Source organism: Oreochromis aureus, linkage group 15, assembly GCF_013358895.1.
Source record: "Oreochromis aureus strain Israel breed Guangdong linkage group 15, ZZ_aureus, whole genome shotgun sequence".
In the NCBI taxonomy this organism is placed as follows: domain Eukaryota; kingdom Metazoa; phylum Chordata; class Actinopteri; order Cichliformes; family Cichlidae; genus Oreochromis; species Oreochromis aureus.
In genome coordinates, this window is record NC_052956.1 from 14,180,689 (window position 1) to 14,196,743 (window position 16,055).

At 41.2% G+C, this 16,055-nt stretch overlaps 2 protein-coding genes and 1 long non-coding RNA gene across 3 annotated transcripts in view; 1 reads left to right on the plus strand and 2 right to left on the minus strand.

Annotated features, from left to right (window-relative positions):
* Window positions 1-79: 79 nt before the first annotated feature.
* On the minus strand, window positions 80-12,103 carry sytl3 (synaptotagmin-like 3). Its single transcript, XM_039598827.1, has 14 exons — window positions 12,006-12,103; window positions 9,054-9,348; window positions 8,229-8,438; window positions 6,780-6,847; window positions 5,913-5,964; window positions 5,739-5,805; window positions 5,574-5,646; window positions 5,005-5,132; window positions 4,559-4,681; window positions 4,201-4,367; window positions 3,985-4,081; window positions 3,095-3,265; window positions 2,923-2,985; window positions 80-1,922 (listed from the first exon to the last, which is right to left on the minus strand). Exons 2-13 carry the CDS (start codon window positions 9,149-9,151, stop codon window positions 2,947-2,949), a joined length of 1,293 nt encoding a protein of 430 aa, XP_039454761.1. The 5' UTR covers window positions 9,152-9,348; window positions 12,006-12,103; the 3' UTR covers window positions 80-1,922; window positions 2,923-2,946.
* LOC120433141 lies at window positions 5,027-8,340 on the plus strand. Its single transcript, XR_005608353.1, has 3 exons — window positions 5,027-5,146; window positions 6,817-6,878; window positions 8,205-8,340. It is a non-coding gene; the product is annotated as an uncharacterized LOC120433141 (long non-coding RNA).
* A 155-nt stretch (window positions 12,104-12,258) lies between the features above and the next one.
* Window positions 12,259-16,055, minus strand: part of enpp1 (ectonucleotide pyrophosphatase/phosphodiesterase 1) — a 40,797-nt gene continuing 37,000 nt past the window's right edge. The window contains exons 22-23 of the mRNA XM_031744706.2: window positions 14,157-14,301; window positions 12,259-14,022 (exon numbers count right to left, since the gene is read on the minus strand). Of these exons, the coding sequence (XP_031600566.2) occupies window positions 13,870-14,022; window positions 14,157-14,301 (298 nt within the window). The 3' untranslated portion in view covers window positions 12,259-13,869. The remainder of the gene's footprint in view (window positions 14,023-14,156; window positions 14,302-16,055) is intronic.

Consider the following 16,055-nt stretch of genomic DNA (forward strand, 5'->3'; position numbering starts at 1 on the left):
GGACCGGGATGTTTTAGTGGGTTTGCCTTATGCCTCTGAGTCTTAGCCTCGCCAGCCCAGGTGGGTTTAACCATGTAAAGCCAAGTGTATCATATTTGATACAAATTAAAACTCATATATGCAAATTAATATAAATATATATATTTGTCAGAAGGTTCAATAAAAACAATTTTCAAAAAAATATTAGAATTTTCTGGTCATTCTGTCATTGTTCTGGCTTTACAGTGTTAAAGACAGACCAGGATGACAGGATGGATTGCCTTGGAGGTTGTACCAACTTTCATGTTCTCCCGAACAACGAATGCTGGGCGCTGATGATCTTAGCTTTGTCAGAGCATTATAAAGCCAAACTGTATGAAAAGGTAGTCCAGGGTAGTCCATGGACTGGTTCTGGCTTGGGATGTTGTGAGATCGATGTTTGTGTTTTTGAATAAAAGAACTCACCAGATGTTCAATGAATTGAAAATGAAACTTGATGCAGAAATTTCCTTTCAAGATGAGCTCTAAAATGAAGTCAGACACACTGGTTACAGATAAATGCTTTCCAAAAAGTAGAGCTTTATATTTATAATATCAGCATGTCAGGACTCACACGTTGTTTTGATTCATATTCAGATACTTTTATTTTTACAAAAGCAATTCAGTGTGACAGAAGAATAAATAAAATGACAAAAAACGAAAACACACATGCACGTGGAAGCTGATTGACTTATTATCTGACAGCTGTACTACACATACACTGTAAATAGTTGAATGCTAACTGAGCGTCTTAAAGTGCTGGATGTAAACAAAAATAAATAAATAAATAAATACAATGAGTCTGTATGCGGCCTGTGCCGCTGCTGGCGTCAATTTCTCCACCTGTTGACGCAGGCGAGCTGACGTCACGCTTAACCTGTTGAGCCTCCAGTTGCCATGGTGAGCCGGGAGAACGCGGAGTCAACAGAATTCCAGGTCAGTGATATCACTGCTCCCAGCACAGAAACCTCCTTATTCCTCCTCCTCTTCTTCTTCTGCTTTCACACGCCGCGTCCACAGAGACAAGAAAGGTGTCTTTGTACTCGGAGAGCCGCTGTGTGGTGTGTCTGAAGCGACTCAAACCGCTTCCGCTCCACCGCCGGGTGTGGCTCCAGATTTCATTTGTCAGTAACGTTAGCTTAGCGTCTCTTCCACTAATTTTATTTGCATGGACGTTTTGTTGCTTGCTCTCCTCTGACAGAAGAACATCGCATTAAGGAGGAAACTGGGTCTGAACGGAGCCCCGAAGGTCAGCAGAGAGGCCTTGAACGGAAGTGGCAACACTTTAACTGTTTAACATTTAAAAAGTAGTAAAATTGTAAACGTCTGCAACTATGAAGCATCCACAAGCAGTTAATAAAGAAATATATCGGTATGTTAGGTAGGAAGCTGGCTTATCCAATCTTTCTTTAGCTTAAAACTGCAACAAAGGATATTATGAAGTAATTATTAAGCAGACTTGGAGCCGTAACTGGATTTTTTTCACGTTTCAAGGAGTTTAGCAGATTAAAAAAATAAATAGAAAGCTAAATAAATATAACAAGCATAAATAATGTTTCTATAAAGCAATAGATTTTTTATAGTCTGTTCTATAATGCAAAAAAACTATTAATTAATCACAACTGCTTTGCTTGAGGTGGTGTATACATTCATAACGATTGTAGATGCTTCACAGGCAGCATTAAAGTGTTTCCACAGAGGACGTTCAAAGGTGAATCTCTGCTGTTATTGGTCCATTCAAGTCCCCGTTATGGTGCCTCAGAGAGGCAGGAGGTGCTTTTATCCCACAGGTCCAAGTTCAGAGTGACGTCCTGGACGAGCAGCAGTGGATGACTTCAGTCTCCCTTTTTTTAGAAATGGGCGTCTTGTGGACGAGCTCTCTGCTGGCTCCCGCAGTCAGACGCCTAAATGAGACACACACATACACAAACACACGAGTTATGTAAACGCTCCCTCATGCCTGTTGAACAATTACATTTGCGTTCACAAAGTCACACACCAGAACACACATAGCACACCTCTGAGGCCTGCGCACACAAGGAGACACACAGGGCCACAATGAGATGTGTTTACACTCTGAGTCATGTTTACATTAATGGGAAGGTGTGAAGGACGGTTAGTGGATCATTGCTATGTGGCCCAGTTTACCTCAGTAACTGAAAGGGCAACACAAGGTATCCAAAACAGATCCTCTCCTGACCCCTAGTGCTGAAATGAATGAACCTAAAAGGTTAAGGCTCCTGAAATGTGCCTTTAAAATTTATATTAAACACAATTTCAGCTCATGTAAATAAAAAATTTTAATTTTTTTACTTATTTTATTTCACTTTTATTAGTAGACCTTGACCAGCCTTTTCTAAAAAGTGTTGATGACGTTCTCTTAAAATAGTGGTTTTCATAGCTTGCACCTCAGCCCACTTGATAACCACACCAGAAAAAAACCAAAACCACCTGCAGGATTTCGAACAAGACGATATCACTAGCAAATAAAATAACCTTTAGTCAGAAGAAAACTTTTATTTCGATATTGAATCATTTATATTTGACATTTATTAAATTATTTGTTCTGGGGACACTGGCACAGATGAGTGTAGATGTAAGTGGGTTGCAAAGTGGTTTGCAGGCCAAAGCAGCTTTAATATCGCCCTATATGATTTGATTTGCCAATTTAAATGAATAAAAAGGTATCAGGTGGCACAGATCAGCTGATCTGGTAGGTTTACGCCTGTGCTCGACTATGTGACCTCAAACTCACGTACATACACCTTGTAAAGTACAGCTTTCAGAATCACTGTCCCACTCGTATTACACCACCTACTACATATGAACTAAAAAACACATAAACTACACAAGCCTGACGAAAACAAAGCGCTAGACAGACATTTAAGAAAGCTACAAACTCACCTTGACTCCGGCCAGCAGTTCTCCTCACTCCTGATCCGCAGCACCTCCGTTTTGTCTCTCAGGCTGAAGGACACAGGAAGGAGATTTTATAGAAAACCACTTCCATATCAGCCGTACAGGGAAAAGTCTTTAGTAATAATAAACTAATCTTTTCTGCCGTTCTCCGTTTTACCTTCGGACACAGTGGATACCAGTTGAAGCACTGGAATGCCTTGTCTTCAAATCTCCAGCCGTCCAGAGGGATGAGGACTTCACCAAGAAAAACTTTCCTTTTCAGGGTACCTGAATGCCACACAGTCGCCTGTAGCCTCTTTCCAATGAGCATGTTGCGCTGTATGCCATACTGTGAAAAACATTTGAATGTTAGTGAATGCTGTTTACGTTCACAACATTTATTAAAATGTTCAAACACTTCAAACACTGATTAAGCACATGAGTGCAGGTAAAAGTCCTTGTGCTGGCCTTCTGGTAGTGTTGTCTAGACTATATATATAAAAAACCCAACCTCAAAACAAACAAACTGTATATAAAAGATGGATGCTGATTTTATGTCTTCTTCGGTTTTAAAAAAACTTTCTGCTGTGTAGAAATTCTTCTGATGGCGTTATGGTGTCAGGGCCTAGTTTTGAGTGTTATAGAACATGCGATGCTATTAATTTTGTAAAATTGAATCATTATTAGAGTCAGAAAGGGAGATAGCAGGGGTACCATGAAGTGTCCCCCAGTTTTAAGTAGTTGCTCTTTATTTCTGGCTTTAAAACACCCAGATGACTGTAGTGAAAAGGCTCAGCTCAAGTCTTCACAGCAGGAGTTTACATCAATTACTAAGATGTCACAGTGGCTATGTCCATCTTTTATATACAGACTATGATGGCATCTCAGAGTAGATCATATTTTTGATGCACCAGATTAAAAACTTTCAAAGGAGGAATTAACTGCCCATGAAATCTATAATCTTGTTGCCATAAGTCATGAGCATGCATATGTGCATACTGCAAGTTTAATTAAACTGATGACTCAGAGAGACAGCCAAAAATAGCTGAAGAGGTTCTTTGTTTTTACCTTCAAAACTTCATTGTAAACCGGATCAGTCGTGTTCTTCTTCACTGACGTCTTCAGTTTGCAGCTCTTGTCCGGCAGCACGTAGATTTTCACGTATCTGCGCAACAGAATAAAAAATAAATAAATAAAAAATGCTGTTGAAGCTTTGATGGAAAATCACAGGAAATGCGGTCTGCCTCTTTGTGTTGCACAGAGTGACATCAAACGTGTCCTTACGGGTGACACTTCTTCTTCTTGCTGTCTCCGTAGGACAGGTTTCTGCAGGCGCCGACTGTGATCTCCAGACGGGAGGTGTTGGTGTTGAAGGCCAGAGCCAGCTCCAGTTCTCCGGTCACAGAAACGCTCTCAAAGCCGAACTCTGTGCTGGTGCTGCTGCAGCTGCCCTGAGGGAGCCAAATACAGGTTATAGCATCAATTTTACACTTCAGAGGAAAAGGATGAGAGAGGTGTGAGAGAGGATAATTATGAGAGGGGATTTTCTGATCAGGGCTGTTATTTCTGAATATTTCAACCACTGGATGTTGTTTGGGGATTTTATTTTATTATTTTTTAATGAAAATCCGCTGTGACTTACTCTCTTCCCTCCAGAGTACTCAGAACCGAATGAAGTCTCGTCCTCTGCCCCGGTGGATGAGCCCTCCTGGTCGCTGTCTTTGCTTTTCTTGAAAAGGTTTGGAAGACTTGGGACTTTGAAGAGCTGCACAAAGAAAGAGAGTCATTTTCTTTACTCTGCTTCTGAACATTTTCATATGATATAAAACTAGAAAACATCAAGGAGCAGTTTAGGCACAAAAAGCAAAAAGTCGCACTCTCTCTCAGATTTGAGGTTGCTGAAGTTATTCACTCTCATCACCAGCAGGTGGTGCTAAAGGCCCTGAATCAGTTCACCGCCTTTTCTGTGATTCCCCGCTTAGACTCTCAGGCCCAAATATGTGCTCTGCAAAAACACTTTCACTTGCAGCAGAAGCAGCACTACTATTACAAACTCGAGGAGTTCAGTGACTGATGCGTTCGACCTACCGTGCTCGATTTGTTTATGTCTGTGTCGGACAGGCTCTTTTGGGTGGAGTGGGTGAAGCTCGAGCCTCTCCATCTGTTGTCGACTTTCAGCAGATCTTCACGGACGTCGTTTTGAGAATTGGAAATCTCTGCAAAAGGAAATGTAAGAAAAGCACAACCCAGTAAATGCCTGTTTACTGGAAAACAAATTTAACGAAGAGGTGCATCCTGTGCTCGGACAAACAACACTGCTCAAAGAGCTGTGCGTGCGTGGTGGTGCTATCTCCTGCATCATCTAAAGCCTCTTTTGCTGATGCAGTAGGTGTCATGAGCTCACAAGGCTTTTTTTTTCTTCTAAATTATCTCTGGTGAATTTCCTTTGTGGTTATTACAGTGCGTATATTGAGCTCATGATCAGAGTGTGTTTGATAACATCCACAGGAAGTGATGCTACTAATTTCGAAGCAACAATTTCTCACAACTGCACACTGAGAGTACCTGTGGTGTGTTACACTTTCTGTCATTAAGAAGTAAAGAATTACTGATCGTGGCAATGCTGACCACTAGGCTGAGGTTGAACGACGACTTACTTTTAATGTGACTCGTGAAGGAAACCATTAGATTTTCCACAGATTTGGTGAAAGGCTTTGAGTTTTTCCAATCCTGCAGATCAAAAACAATAATAATGATTAATTACTTTATGCATGTTTCATTTTATCTTGTAAAAAAAATGGGAAAAGAAAATAATACTTTACCCCAGATCTGCTCAGGAAGTGATAATCCAAGTGCGGTGGAGGAGTGGGTGGCACAATGGCTATATGACTGCGAAGATACACGAGTCAAAATTTTTTATTTTACAACCACATCAGGACGGAGACTTAACCTGATGTAGAAAAATGAGAAATAAACACTTAGAAGGTAAATCATACCTCAGCACATTGTAGGTCTTCAATAGTTTCTCCCCAACCGTCTCATATTTGTCTGCAAGGACATCAGAAAGGAACAGAAAACCATTTAAATATCCTTAATAGTTAAGTGTTATGATGCCTAGCCACACTATGAACTGAACACATAAAGCCAGCAACATAAAACAACTGCGTTCATTCATATTTTATGAGTCAGTGTAGCTGAACAAGCGTGCATTAATATTGAATAATGATTTATATTTAAAAAAGGAAAAGCAGCTGTGTATGCAGCATGCAAGCGGTCCTGTATACTTATTTACAGCTGCTGTCAGTTTATTGTCTACAGAATAATTATGAACAAGTTCACAACATATGATAACCATGAGAATATCTTAATCTCTCCCTTTTTAAATTAACGTTCTCAGGATTGTAACTCAAGGAGGTGACCTGTGCTGTTTACTGAACATCAGAGCCGTGAGCTCTAACTTGTGATTGACGGTTATGTTAAACTCTATCTGGAGGGTTGCTGTCAGATTAGCAGACTCTATCTCTATCAGTTGCAAAGGCAGCAAGGGTCCTCATAACTTCCTTAGTCTCTTAGGGATGTGAGACAGCAGTCCCAGTTCATAATTGCAAGCCAAACAGTTGGAATGACATGTAACGAAATAATGCAGAACAGGATCTCTGCTGCTCTGACACTCAAACTGAATTTCTGATTTGATTGTTGTTTGCCCTGCACACTGTCTGAAGATGTAGCGCTAAAAATCAGAGCAGGGGATAAAAAAAATTATTTAGCAGAGGATGTGCAGACCAGAGATGGGGGAAGTTACTCCCATGCCCTGCAAATCACACCCTGTGTGTATGCATGCAGTTTGGGTTTTGCATACAAACCTGTGTTGACTGGAAATTTCTTTGACTTTTCTTCTAGAAACCATTCTCCGGACTTGATTTTTACATCCCTGTGAAGAAGAAGAGCGCCGTGATGAGCAGGTAGAAATGACAAGACAGCCACAATCAATAAAACTACAACTGCAACATCTTCATTTCTCTTTTGAATTTAGCTTTAGTTTGACAAATCTATCTTTGTTCTTTCACAGATAATTAAAGTAGTAAAAGAACACGTTACATCCTTTTCTGAAAACCAAGGCGTGGATTTCGGAGGAAAACATGCGCCCTCAGTATTCAGAACAAATCATCTATAAACTTGGACACATTTTTACACATATAAAATACCCACACTGAAAATGAAGAGGCCGCAAATACGTATTGGAAATACACCTAATCTAAATTTGACTTTTCAGAGATGCTATCTGCATATTTCAAATATTTACGACAGAGTTCATATAGAGGAAGGGAAGGGGAAGTTTCAAAGAAGCGACAGGATGTGTTCAAATATCTCGTTCCAACTAAAAAAGCAAATTGGTGTCACAGCTATTTTAAATCAGGACACTTTAAAAGTTATTAGAATAGTTTGTGGTTGACTAGCAAACAGCTGGAATGTTGACGATTAATTAGAACAGCGACACTTGACCTGAAACTCATGTTAAAGTTGCAGATTTAATGTAGGTATCAATCAATCTGAGCAAAGACCTTGTTATTATCGGTTTTCACTCATTATCATTTCCTTCATAAATCTGCTAAACAGAATAATTACCCACATTTTTATGGAGTTGGAGTTTTTCTACTCTTGCTTTGGTTAGTCGGCTCTTGAGTGATTTGATTCAGTCATGTTGCTTTAGTGTCCTTGACACAATTTCCTCTTTTTTTATAGCAATCGGTGCCTTTCAAACTGCAAGTCAGTCTTTACATCATGTTCCTGCAGCTGGAGAGGGGGTTTTCAGGCTTTACGTGAAGCTGCTGACTCGAGAAACTGCAGTTTAACGGGGGTGTAGCTAAATCTAGGGAAGTTAGGGGGGCTCTTAGTGGTTTGGTCCACTGTCCACTATTCCCTAATGCCTTTACTTTGAAGGGGAATCGTATACTGTTACGGGGAACGTTTTATGGAGGCAGGAGGTCCATCCACAATTAAATTAGTGTTCTAAATCATTGAATTATCAAATAATTTTCAAGTGATTTGGTCAGGTTATTATTTCAAATGTCATTTTCTGATCTCCCACGGACTGTTTAACCATTTCATTGGATAGTTCAGCACAACGACGGGCTCTCTCAACAGTACACAAACAGAGTAAAAGTGAAAGTGTGAGATTTGAGCCTCAATTACAGTAACCTTCAGTCACTGCTGGGCTTTACACACGCACAGTCATTTAGTGTTTGATTTGAGCCTCGCTGAGTCACACATTTCAACCCTCTGTACAGCAGGCTCGCTGGTGGCTTCCCTACCTGTACGCGTGGCAGACCGTGCACTTCCAGATCGCTGCTCCCACACGACACTTGTTGCAGATGCGGTGGCTGCAGCCGCGGCAGACTGCGCCAGAGTTCCAGAACTTTCCCAGCGGCCTCTGGCAGCGGGCGCAGGTCCGCTCACCGTACTGCCGGGCATAGCTCTTTGCACCCTTCCTTCGGAGCTCCTGCAGGTCATATTTCATCCTCCTGAGGAGAGGGAGAACCACAGAGAGCTTTAACTGCGAACTTCACGGACATTTCTCTTCTGACAATAATGAACTTTTTTTGGTACATTTTTATCTTTTAAACATCCTTCAGAAAAGCATCACTCTGTTAGAGATACTCAACATAAAGCCAGCAGATAAAAGTTAATTTCTTCTTGCTATAAAAACTAAAGAACAGTATGATTTTTAAAAAGTATGCCCTTATATGGGGACAATGGGGACATATGGGGTTTCTTTGTGAGCATAACACAAAGTTACCATAGTTTAACAAGGTTTAAAACACTTTATTGAGCAGAATTAAGTGTCAGCTGCAGAAAAACCAAGATTTAAAGTCCCCGTGTGAGAAGAAGGTTCTTTCTTTATTTTATGGCACAATATGAACTTCTGATATCACACTCATGTCCGTATGTTAAGTATGAAACTACTAACAGTTCAGATTTGTAACAGGTAACATCTCTGAAACAGGTTTTGTTTTCAGAAGAATCATATTTTCGCTTTCACATAATCAATATAAGAGCAGTCAGCCCTGCCTCCTTCCAGCATCCCTAAAAATCTCATTTCATCCCAGCACCCATTAACACTGTTTGAAATGACCCACCTGATCCTGTCTTCTTCGATTGCTCGCATCTGTTTGTCTCTCCGAAGAACCTCCAGGATGCTCTCTCTCTCCATAACTTGAAGCAAACTTAAATCCATGTTTTTGAATAAAAAAAAAGAAGAAGAAAGAAATACTGGTTCAGGTCTTCTGTCACTGTCACAGGTCCTCCTCTCTCTGTCTGTCCTCCTCTCTGCTTCACCGTTTTCTTTTTTCACTCCTGTCTCCTCCTCCTCTCCTCTTTAGTCCTCCCCCTCACTGGGCCCAACCCTCAGATCGTTTTTTTTGTCTTCTGGAACTGAAAGATTTAAAAAAGGGAGATAGCAAAGGTTATTTCGCGAGCAGCGGAGATTCCCCTTCCACATCAGAAAGCTACTTATAGTATTTCTACTTGAATGATTTGAAATAACCTTCTTATCTCCAAGAATACCCGGGAGCTACGCGTCAGAAACACCTGATGACGTAAATAGTTGCTCGGCGGCACAGGATGTCATGAAAAAATTACATGTCCAGATCTGTGTCGATCAGTTTCCCCTCATTTCCCCTCATGCTGCTCATGTCCTCACAGACCTCCGCTGTGTTAAACCACCACGGCTTCCTCAGCTGCAGGAAGAGCAGCGATGCTTCACTGATGGTAGGGCAACAGCAAAGCAAACCAAATGCCAACCCTGTGCATTATTGATGGCTGACGTGCACCCGTGTCCCAGTTTCTTTTTCTTTTTTGTTTTTATTATTAGATCAATAGATCTGTTTCATGTTTTACTTCAAAAGAAGTCACTTGACAGTGCTTGGAAATAAGCTCAGCCACTGGTTTGAGGTTTACAGCAGAAGATCAGCTGTGTGTGTTTGTGAAGAAGCTAGAATATCTTGAACACATCACATGTCTTGTATTAAAGTCCTTAAAATGATAAGGTGAAGATTAGTGAGCGTTATCTGTCAAAGACTGACCGCTTACTGAAAATGTTCACCTTGCATAACATTGCATGTAGAGTTGTGACTGTGTTACTTTACCACAAACAGTCATCAAACAACTTAGCACTAGCTGTGAACTGGCTTGGCCAACACATGGACCTCTTGTCTTTACATCTCAGTCGTGCAGATTATTTTTTGTTTTTTAATCCATAGTTATTTTTAATCTCTGCCTCTCTTCCACAGCTTGTCTCTTCTCCCTCCCCTCACCCCCAAACTAGTCAAATGGTTGCCCCTCCTTGAACCTAGCTCTGCTGGAAGTTTCTTCCTGTTAAAATGGACTTTTTCCTTTCCACTGTCGCCAAGGGGTCAAAGGCAGTTGTCTGATTGTCGCTATTATTGTACCATCTTTACCCTACAACTTAAAGCACTTTGAGACGACTGCTGTTGTGATTTGTGTAAATAAAACTGAACTGAATTGCTTGCATGCCTGACCACACAGCTGGGTGTGTGGTCAGTTTATAAAGAGAGTCAATCAGCTGCGTAGGAGGAAGTAAAGGAGAAAGCTGATTCTTTAATATCTCATTCATCTCATTGGAAGACATCATTCCCGAGTGCTTCACATCTCAATCTGAACTGAGACCATTTTCCTTCCCGGCAGCGCACAGGCGTGGGGAGCAGAGGGGAAATGGCCTGTCGTAGAGCTGGATGTCAGCCTGTGTTAGCAGATAAGGCCCGTCGTTGTCACTAAACAGAGCTGCCAGGAGGCTGAAGAAAACAGCCAGTGCCAGTAATAATTAGGCCTCACGGCTCAGAGAGGGACACGGCTGTTATCTGTCCTCTGCTTACGTGCTCTGTGGCTCTCTTGAGCTCTAAATACCAGGTGAGGCAACAAGTTGCACACTTAAAAACTCCTAGTAACAGATTCCTCATTCGAAGAGTAGCTCGGTTTACAGATGATCGTCTTCGTTATCACATTAATGCAAGCACACTCATCTCAGACTCGCCTCTACGATGCAAAGGGGCCATAATGATTCAGGGTGTGCGTGGTTTAGTGGTTAGTGTTTTAACATCCGAGAAGAGAAGGAGGAGGATTGTTTCAGCCCACCGCGGCAATGACAGTAAAAAGGGCACTTGACTAATTTCATTGAGACCTACATATAGCATACCGTGAGAAACCCCAAGGCGGTCACGTGGTCTCTGACACACTTCCCACCCAGATGATGGGTTTCCAGGAAGGCTTCAGTGACAGCATGCAAACTCTGGCCGTACAGCCAGAAGCGTGTGCAGCAAGTGAATTCCAAATAAGAACCTCACAGCTGCCTTGTCATGCTTGCAACCCACAGTGACTGACAATAGAAAGTATGTCAGGTACACATTTTTAAAAATGACCCATCTTACTCACATCACAAAACCTTGCTGTGAGGTGAGACAGGCTCCCAAAATACTTTCCAGGAAATTGTGTGCATGTTAACGAGCTGCGTGTATATTTAAACTAAATATGGTGAACTGTCATCTTCATGCAGTTCACCACAGCAACTGAAAAAAAAAACAGCTCAGAAAAGCTGGCGTCATCTTTCTGCATTTCCTTTGCAAGAGACGTGCCCTCTGCTTCAGTTTGAGCCGGATTTCAAAACTTTCATATAAGTACCTTGAGTCAGAAACTACTGACTCAAGGTACACTTGGAAAATATAAACTCCAGATGAAGTAATAAAACAGTCATACAGATTGATCATCATAAGAGGAGAATACACAGTCAGTAGACCTTATTCAGCCAGCTCAGCAATTCAGCAACTGAATGGCAGACTTCACAGAAAGATTTCACGCAACAAAACGTTTTTTTCTTTCTCAATGACTAAAGATGCAGTGAGACAACTTGTACCCTTTTCTTGCCAAACCATCAACCGACACTTGAGAAAAGTATTGTGACAACTGCACCAGCCTTGCAACAACCTCAAATGGAAAGCAAGCTCAGGTTTTCTGACATGAGAATTGGGTCACCTCAGAGTTTACGAGGTGCAGAGCTGAAAGCTGCAAGATCTTACCTTCTGGCTTATTGCGCTGCCGGAGTGGTCAGCCTGAGGAAGTGGCAGACTTTATAGGGTAACGTAGAGAGCACGGCTTCCTTCCTTTTCACATTTACATGCACTGCTTCAACCTGAAGGAGACTTGAAGAGCAACTGCTGCTTCCCTCGCTCTGCATGACGCTCTAACTGCAATCATGTGAAGCGAAAGTGATTTGTGCACCTTCAATCTTGGCTGATGAAAAGTTATAAAGAAAAGGAAACAAGTCACAAGCTCAGTGTGGAAGTTTGTTTTTTATATGAAATTTTTCATGTGTGAAAAACTGCAGCAACCAATAGAAAAGGCTTGGTATACATGAAATCTATATGACTTCATATACGAGCAGTACGCGAATCAAAGACCGAATAAAGATTTTGCTGATCCACACATTCGAACGCACACAGTCACGGACGGATTAATGAACGGGCCTACTGAGCTCACACAGCTTCTCTTCATCTCCAACTAAACGCTGAAGTTTAGCAGCTGCCTGAAAATTCAGTTTCCCAGGAAAAAGTCACCAAATGTCCACAGAGGAACAAAATGACAACAGGGATGTAAAATCACTTCACTGAGGTTACAAAATGGCACGAAAGACACAAAACAACCAGAAAGAGTCAGAAAAAAGACAGAAATAAAATAATCTTCAATGATTCACCAAATCTGATTTTTTCTTATTTGTGAAGAAGAATAAACATCAGTAAACTCCGTTTACTACCAGCACTGAGAGGTTACCTGAATGATCCTTAAACATTACAGCTTTCCCAGACTTGCTTTACCCCAGTGAGGTGTAAGTTACGATCATGATCATCAAGGAGATCAATTTTCTGAAGTCTTGATTGTTCAGGGTTACAGCTGCCTCATGTGGTCAACAGTTATTAAAGCTTCACATCTGCTGCTTCTAGCGTGCACGGTTCTCACAGAAGGTACATCAGGCTGCTCTCTTCTAAAAGCCTCGCCTGGGTAGATGGATCCCCATGTTTAATTTGGCTAAGATTTTATGCTGGATACCCTTTATCTGGGCTTGGGACCGGTGCGAGCTTGTGACTATGCGAATGTGTTAACCACAAGACCACACGCTACACAGTTCACATGACCTGTGATATATTTAACACCTATTTTAGTATACAACACTAGGGACCCTTGCTAAATGTATACTTTGCTTTCAGTATTCTTTGCAGTTGCTTTATGTCTCTCTGTGTTGCTCCTGTGTTGGAGGAAGAAAAGGCTTTTATGTGTCTGAGCCCAGACTGGCTCAAACGTGTCTCATACAGTAATCCTTCCAAGCATACAGCATAGACGCACATTTAAAAGCTGAATAATTCATTCATTTTACAAAAGACAAAAAAATACCAATGGGTGTAAAAAGAAAAAAAACACACATACAAAAAAAGAAGGGCAAAACATATTCATGTTAGATGTTTTTCCAGCTGCTGCAGACAGCTCCCCTGATGTGTGGCAAGCTTCACTCAACATCAACAGTTCTTCCATCAATAAAAACTCTCTTTTCCCTTTAGTTTTATTCCCGTTTTCCAATCTGAACATGGGAACCCGGAAATACTTTGGAATCATTTTATTAGATGTGATGGCGTCTTTAAGCTCCATTCATTATTTATTTTTTTTATTTTGTGCACAAACAAAATCAATAAAACTTTCTTTTAAAAATGTCACTTCAAATAATGGATGGAGCTTAAGAATGAATTCAGTCTGAAATCAGGGAAGTCTATAAGTAAAGCATCTGTTAAACCCACAGTTATCGGGTTAACCGTTTGTCCATGTGGGCTGACATCTGCACACCAATTTGGCTTCCTCTGCGAGTTAAAGCTTCACTTGATAAAGTCTGTGAGTTTAAGAAGTGTGTAGAAATGTCTTCATCCGCAGCGTCTCTTCCACTGATAACCTGTCGTGGTAGAAGCTGAGTCCGGTAAGGAGCTCGATGTCTCGCACTCGAGCAGTGTGGAGCTTCAGCCAGTCTTCCACCCACTTCAAGTCCGTCCCGCTCTGAAGAAAAGCAGAAAGAGGGGGAGGCGTATATTAAAATTCTCCAGTATCAAGCAGGGTCTGACAGCAGGTTTCCACAGAGGCAAACTGAGATAGACTGTGCAGAAACATGTGGGACGAATGATGTTACTCACAGCACAACTCTCTGTGTGGTCGGGCCTGTGGGGCATGATGAAGGACCTGGCCTGGAGTGGACCTACACAGTTCAGAGGGCCAAAGGTCGAGTTCCCGCAGCTGGTCAGGATCACAAAGAAATGTGTCGGGATGGGAGCCTCGTTCCTGGAGAGATGAGAGATCACACGTAATCAAAGTGCTGCAATGGAAAAATTGAATACCTCAGTATTAAAGCCTCTGGTTAAAAAATAACCATCGGGTGTATTTTAAGTCCGATTTCTCTCATTTTACATCTGAATAGATTTTGGCATAAAAAACATGGAAGGATGGATCCATCTTACTTCATTTCAACAGTTCAGTGTCTTGGTGGTGTAATGATGAAGGGGATATTTTTTGGCACACTTTGAGTACCAACTGACAACAAGTTCTCACTCCCAAAGCATAACCTTTTACCCTAGGTGACAAATCGTCGGTATATTACGTTTTCGGCCACCCAACGCGTCCTTATATTACGAGTTTGGAAAAATTAGGAAACATGAGAATCGTTTGGAATGAATCTACACATGTACGTTTATTTTACTTAAATCTAACACGATTAAGGTGGTGGTGAACGTTAGGGATAAGGTTATGATTAGGGCTGGAATACACGGCTGGAACGCGTGTTACTGCGGGAGCGTCGTTCTATTCGATTTCATCCACACCGGCGCGTAGCATAGGAACGCGGAAGGTCACCTTTCGCATTCCCATGGAACGCGAATGGAACGCGTGACAATTCGTCAGTATATTAAGTGTCGCGTGTGAGAACGAGCTGCAACTGAGCAATGTTTAAACACCAGAGCCTACCCAAGTATTGTTGCAGACCATATCCATCCCTTTATGATCAACTCATGATGTACTATCTTTCTCAAGAAGCCTTTTTGGATGAACTGTCTTCAACTCAAGTGCTCAAGACTTCTTAAGAATTGTCTGCATGTTGTTTAACAAACAGTCACAAAGCAACCCACCAAACTTCATTCAACTCTCATTGTTTCCAAATCTTGATCTGAGTATATGACATCACATTTTCCAGCCAGCATGAAGTATTTAAGCAAAAACTGAGAGCTATTAAAGGGGAATGGGTTACATTGAGGAAACACTTTTTCAAGGTCTTTTGAGTTTTTGCATAATTGTGCATGTGAAGGCTGCATCAGTGCTTTAATTCAAACAAAAACGATGCAATGAGTTCAATTATGCACTTAAATTAATATCACTGGGGGGTTGGGTGGAGTGAGGGTGGGGTGTATTGAACCAGTGCACAAAGCTAATGTGCAAAATGAGCGCGTCAGCCTTTACACATTAGGTATAATATGCATATACTGAGACATACATATAAAATATATTATAAAAATTCAGTAACTTAAGCATATGGCCAAAACAATACATATACATATTTTGTTATATAAGAAAAAACACACAACTTTTAAGAGTCTACACTGTTTCTTGTTCATTTTTTTTTAGCTCTATTACTACTTCTTAGTTTGGAAGAGAAGAAACTGGAGACGTTTGAAACCCACATTTGCTTATCAGTCACTACATGTCCTCCGACGAAATTATCGTTCTCTTATCACAAACCCTTCTGCGGAAGAAAAAGGATATCTGATTAGTTTAACATTAAGTAACAGCTCAGGGGGATTACTGACCTTGTGTTCAATGCTAACAGCTAACGTACCATTACATGCAGGAGGCATGCCTGGTGTACACAAACAGTCATGCAATCTTCATTTTCAGATGCGTTCCAATGGATATATAAGCTAGGATATTTTGTTTGGCCTTCCTTTGGACAGGAAGCAGGAAGGGCAGAGACTTGAGTTAAGCCATGTGCAAATGCTCTACCAGACCTACCAGGGATGTTTATGTAATACATTGCATTTTAACATCAA

Coding starts and splice junctions, on each gene's coding strand:
- sytl3 (XM_039598827.1), bottom strand. CDS start 9,151: ATGGATTTAAGTTTGCTTCAAGTTATGGAGAGAGAGAGCATCCTGGAG. Junction 5,133..5,573: donor CTTCACGAGTCACATTAAAA/GTAAGTCGTCGT, acceptor TTCCTTTTGCAG/AGATTTCCAATTCTCAAAAC. Junction 3,266..3,984: donor TTTACAATGAAGTTTTGAAG/GTAAAAACAAAG, acceptor TGTTTTTCACAG/TATGGCATACAGCGCAACAT.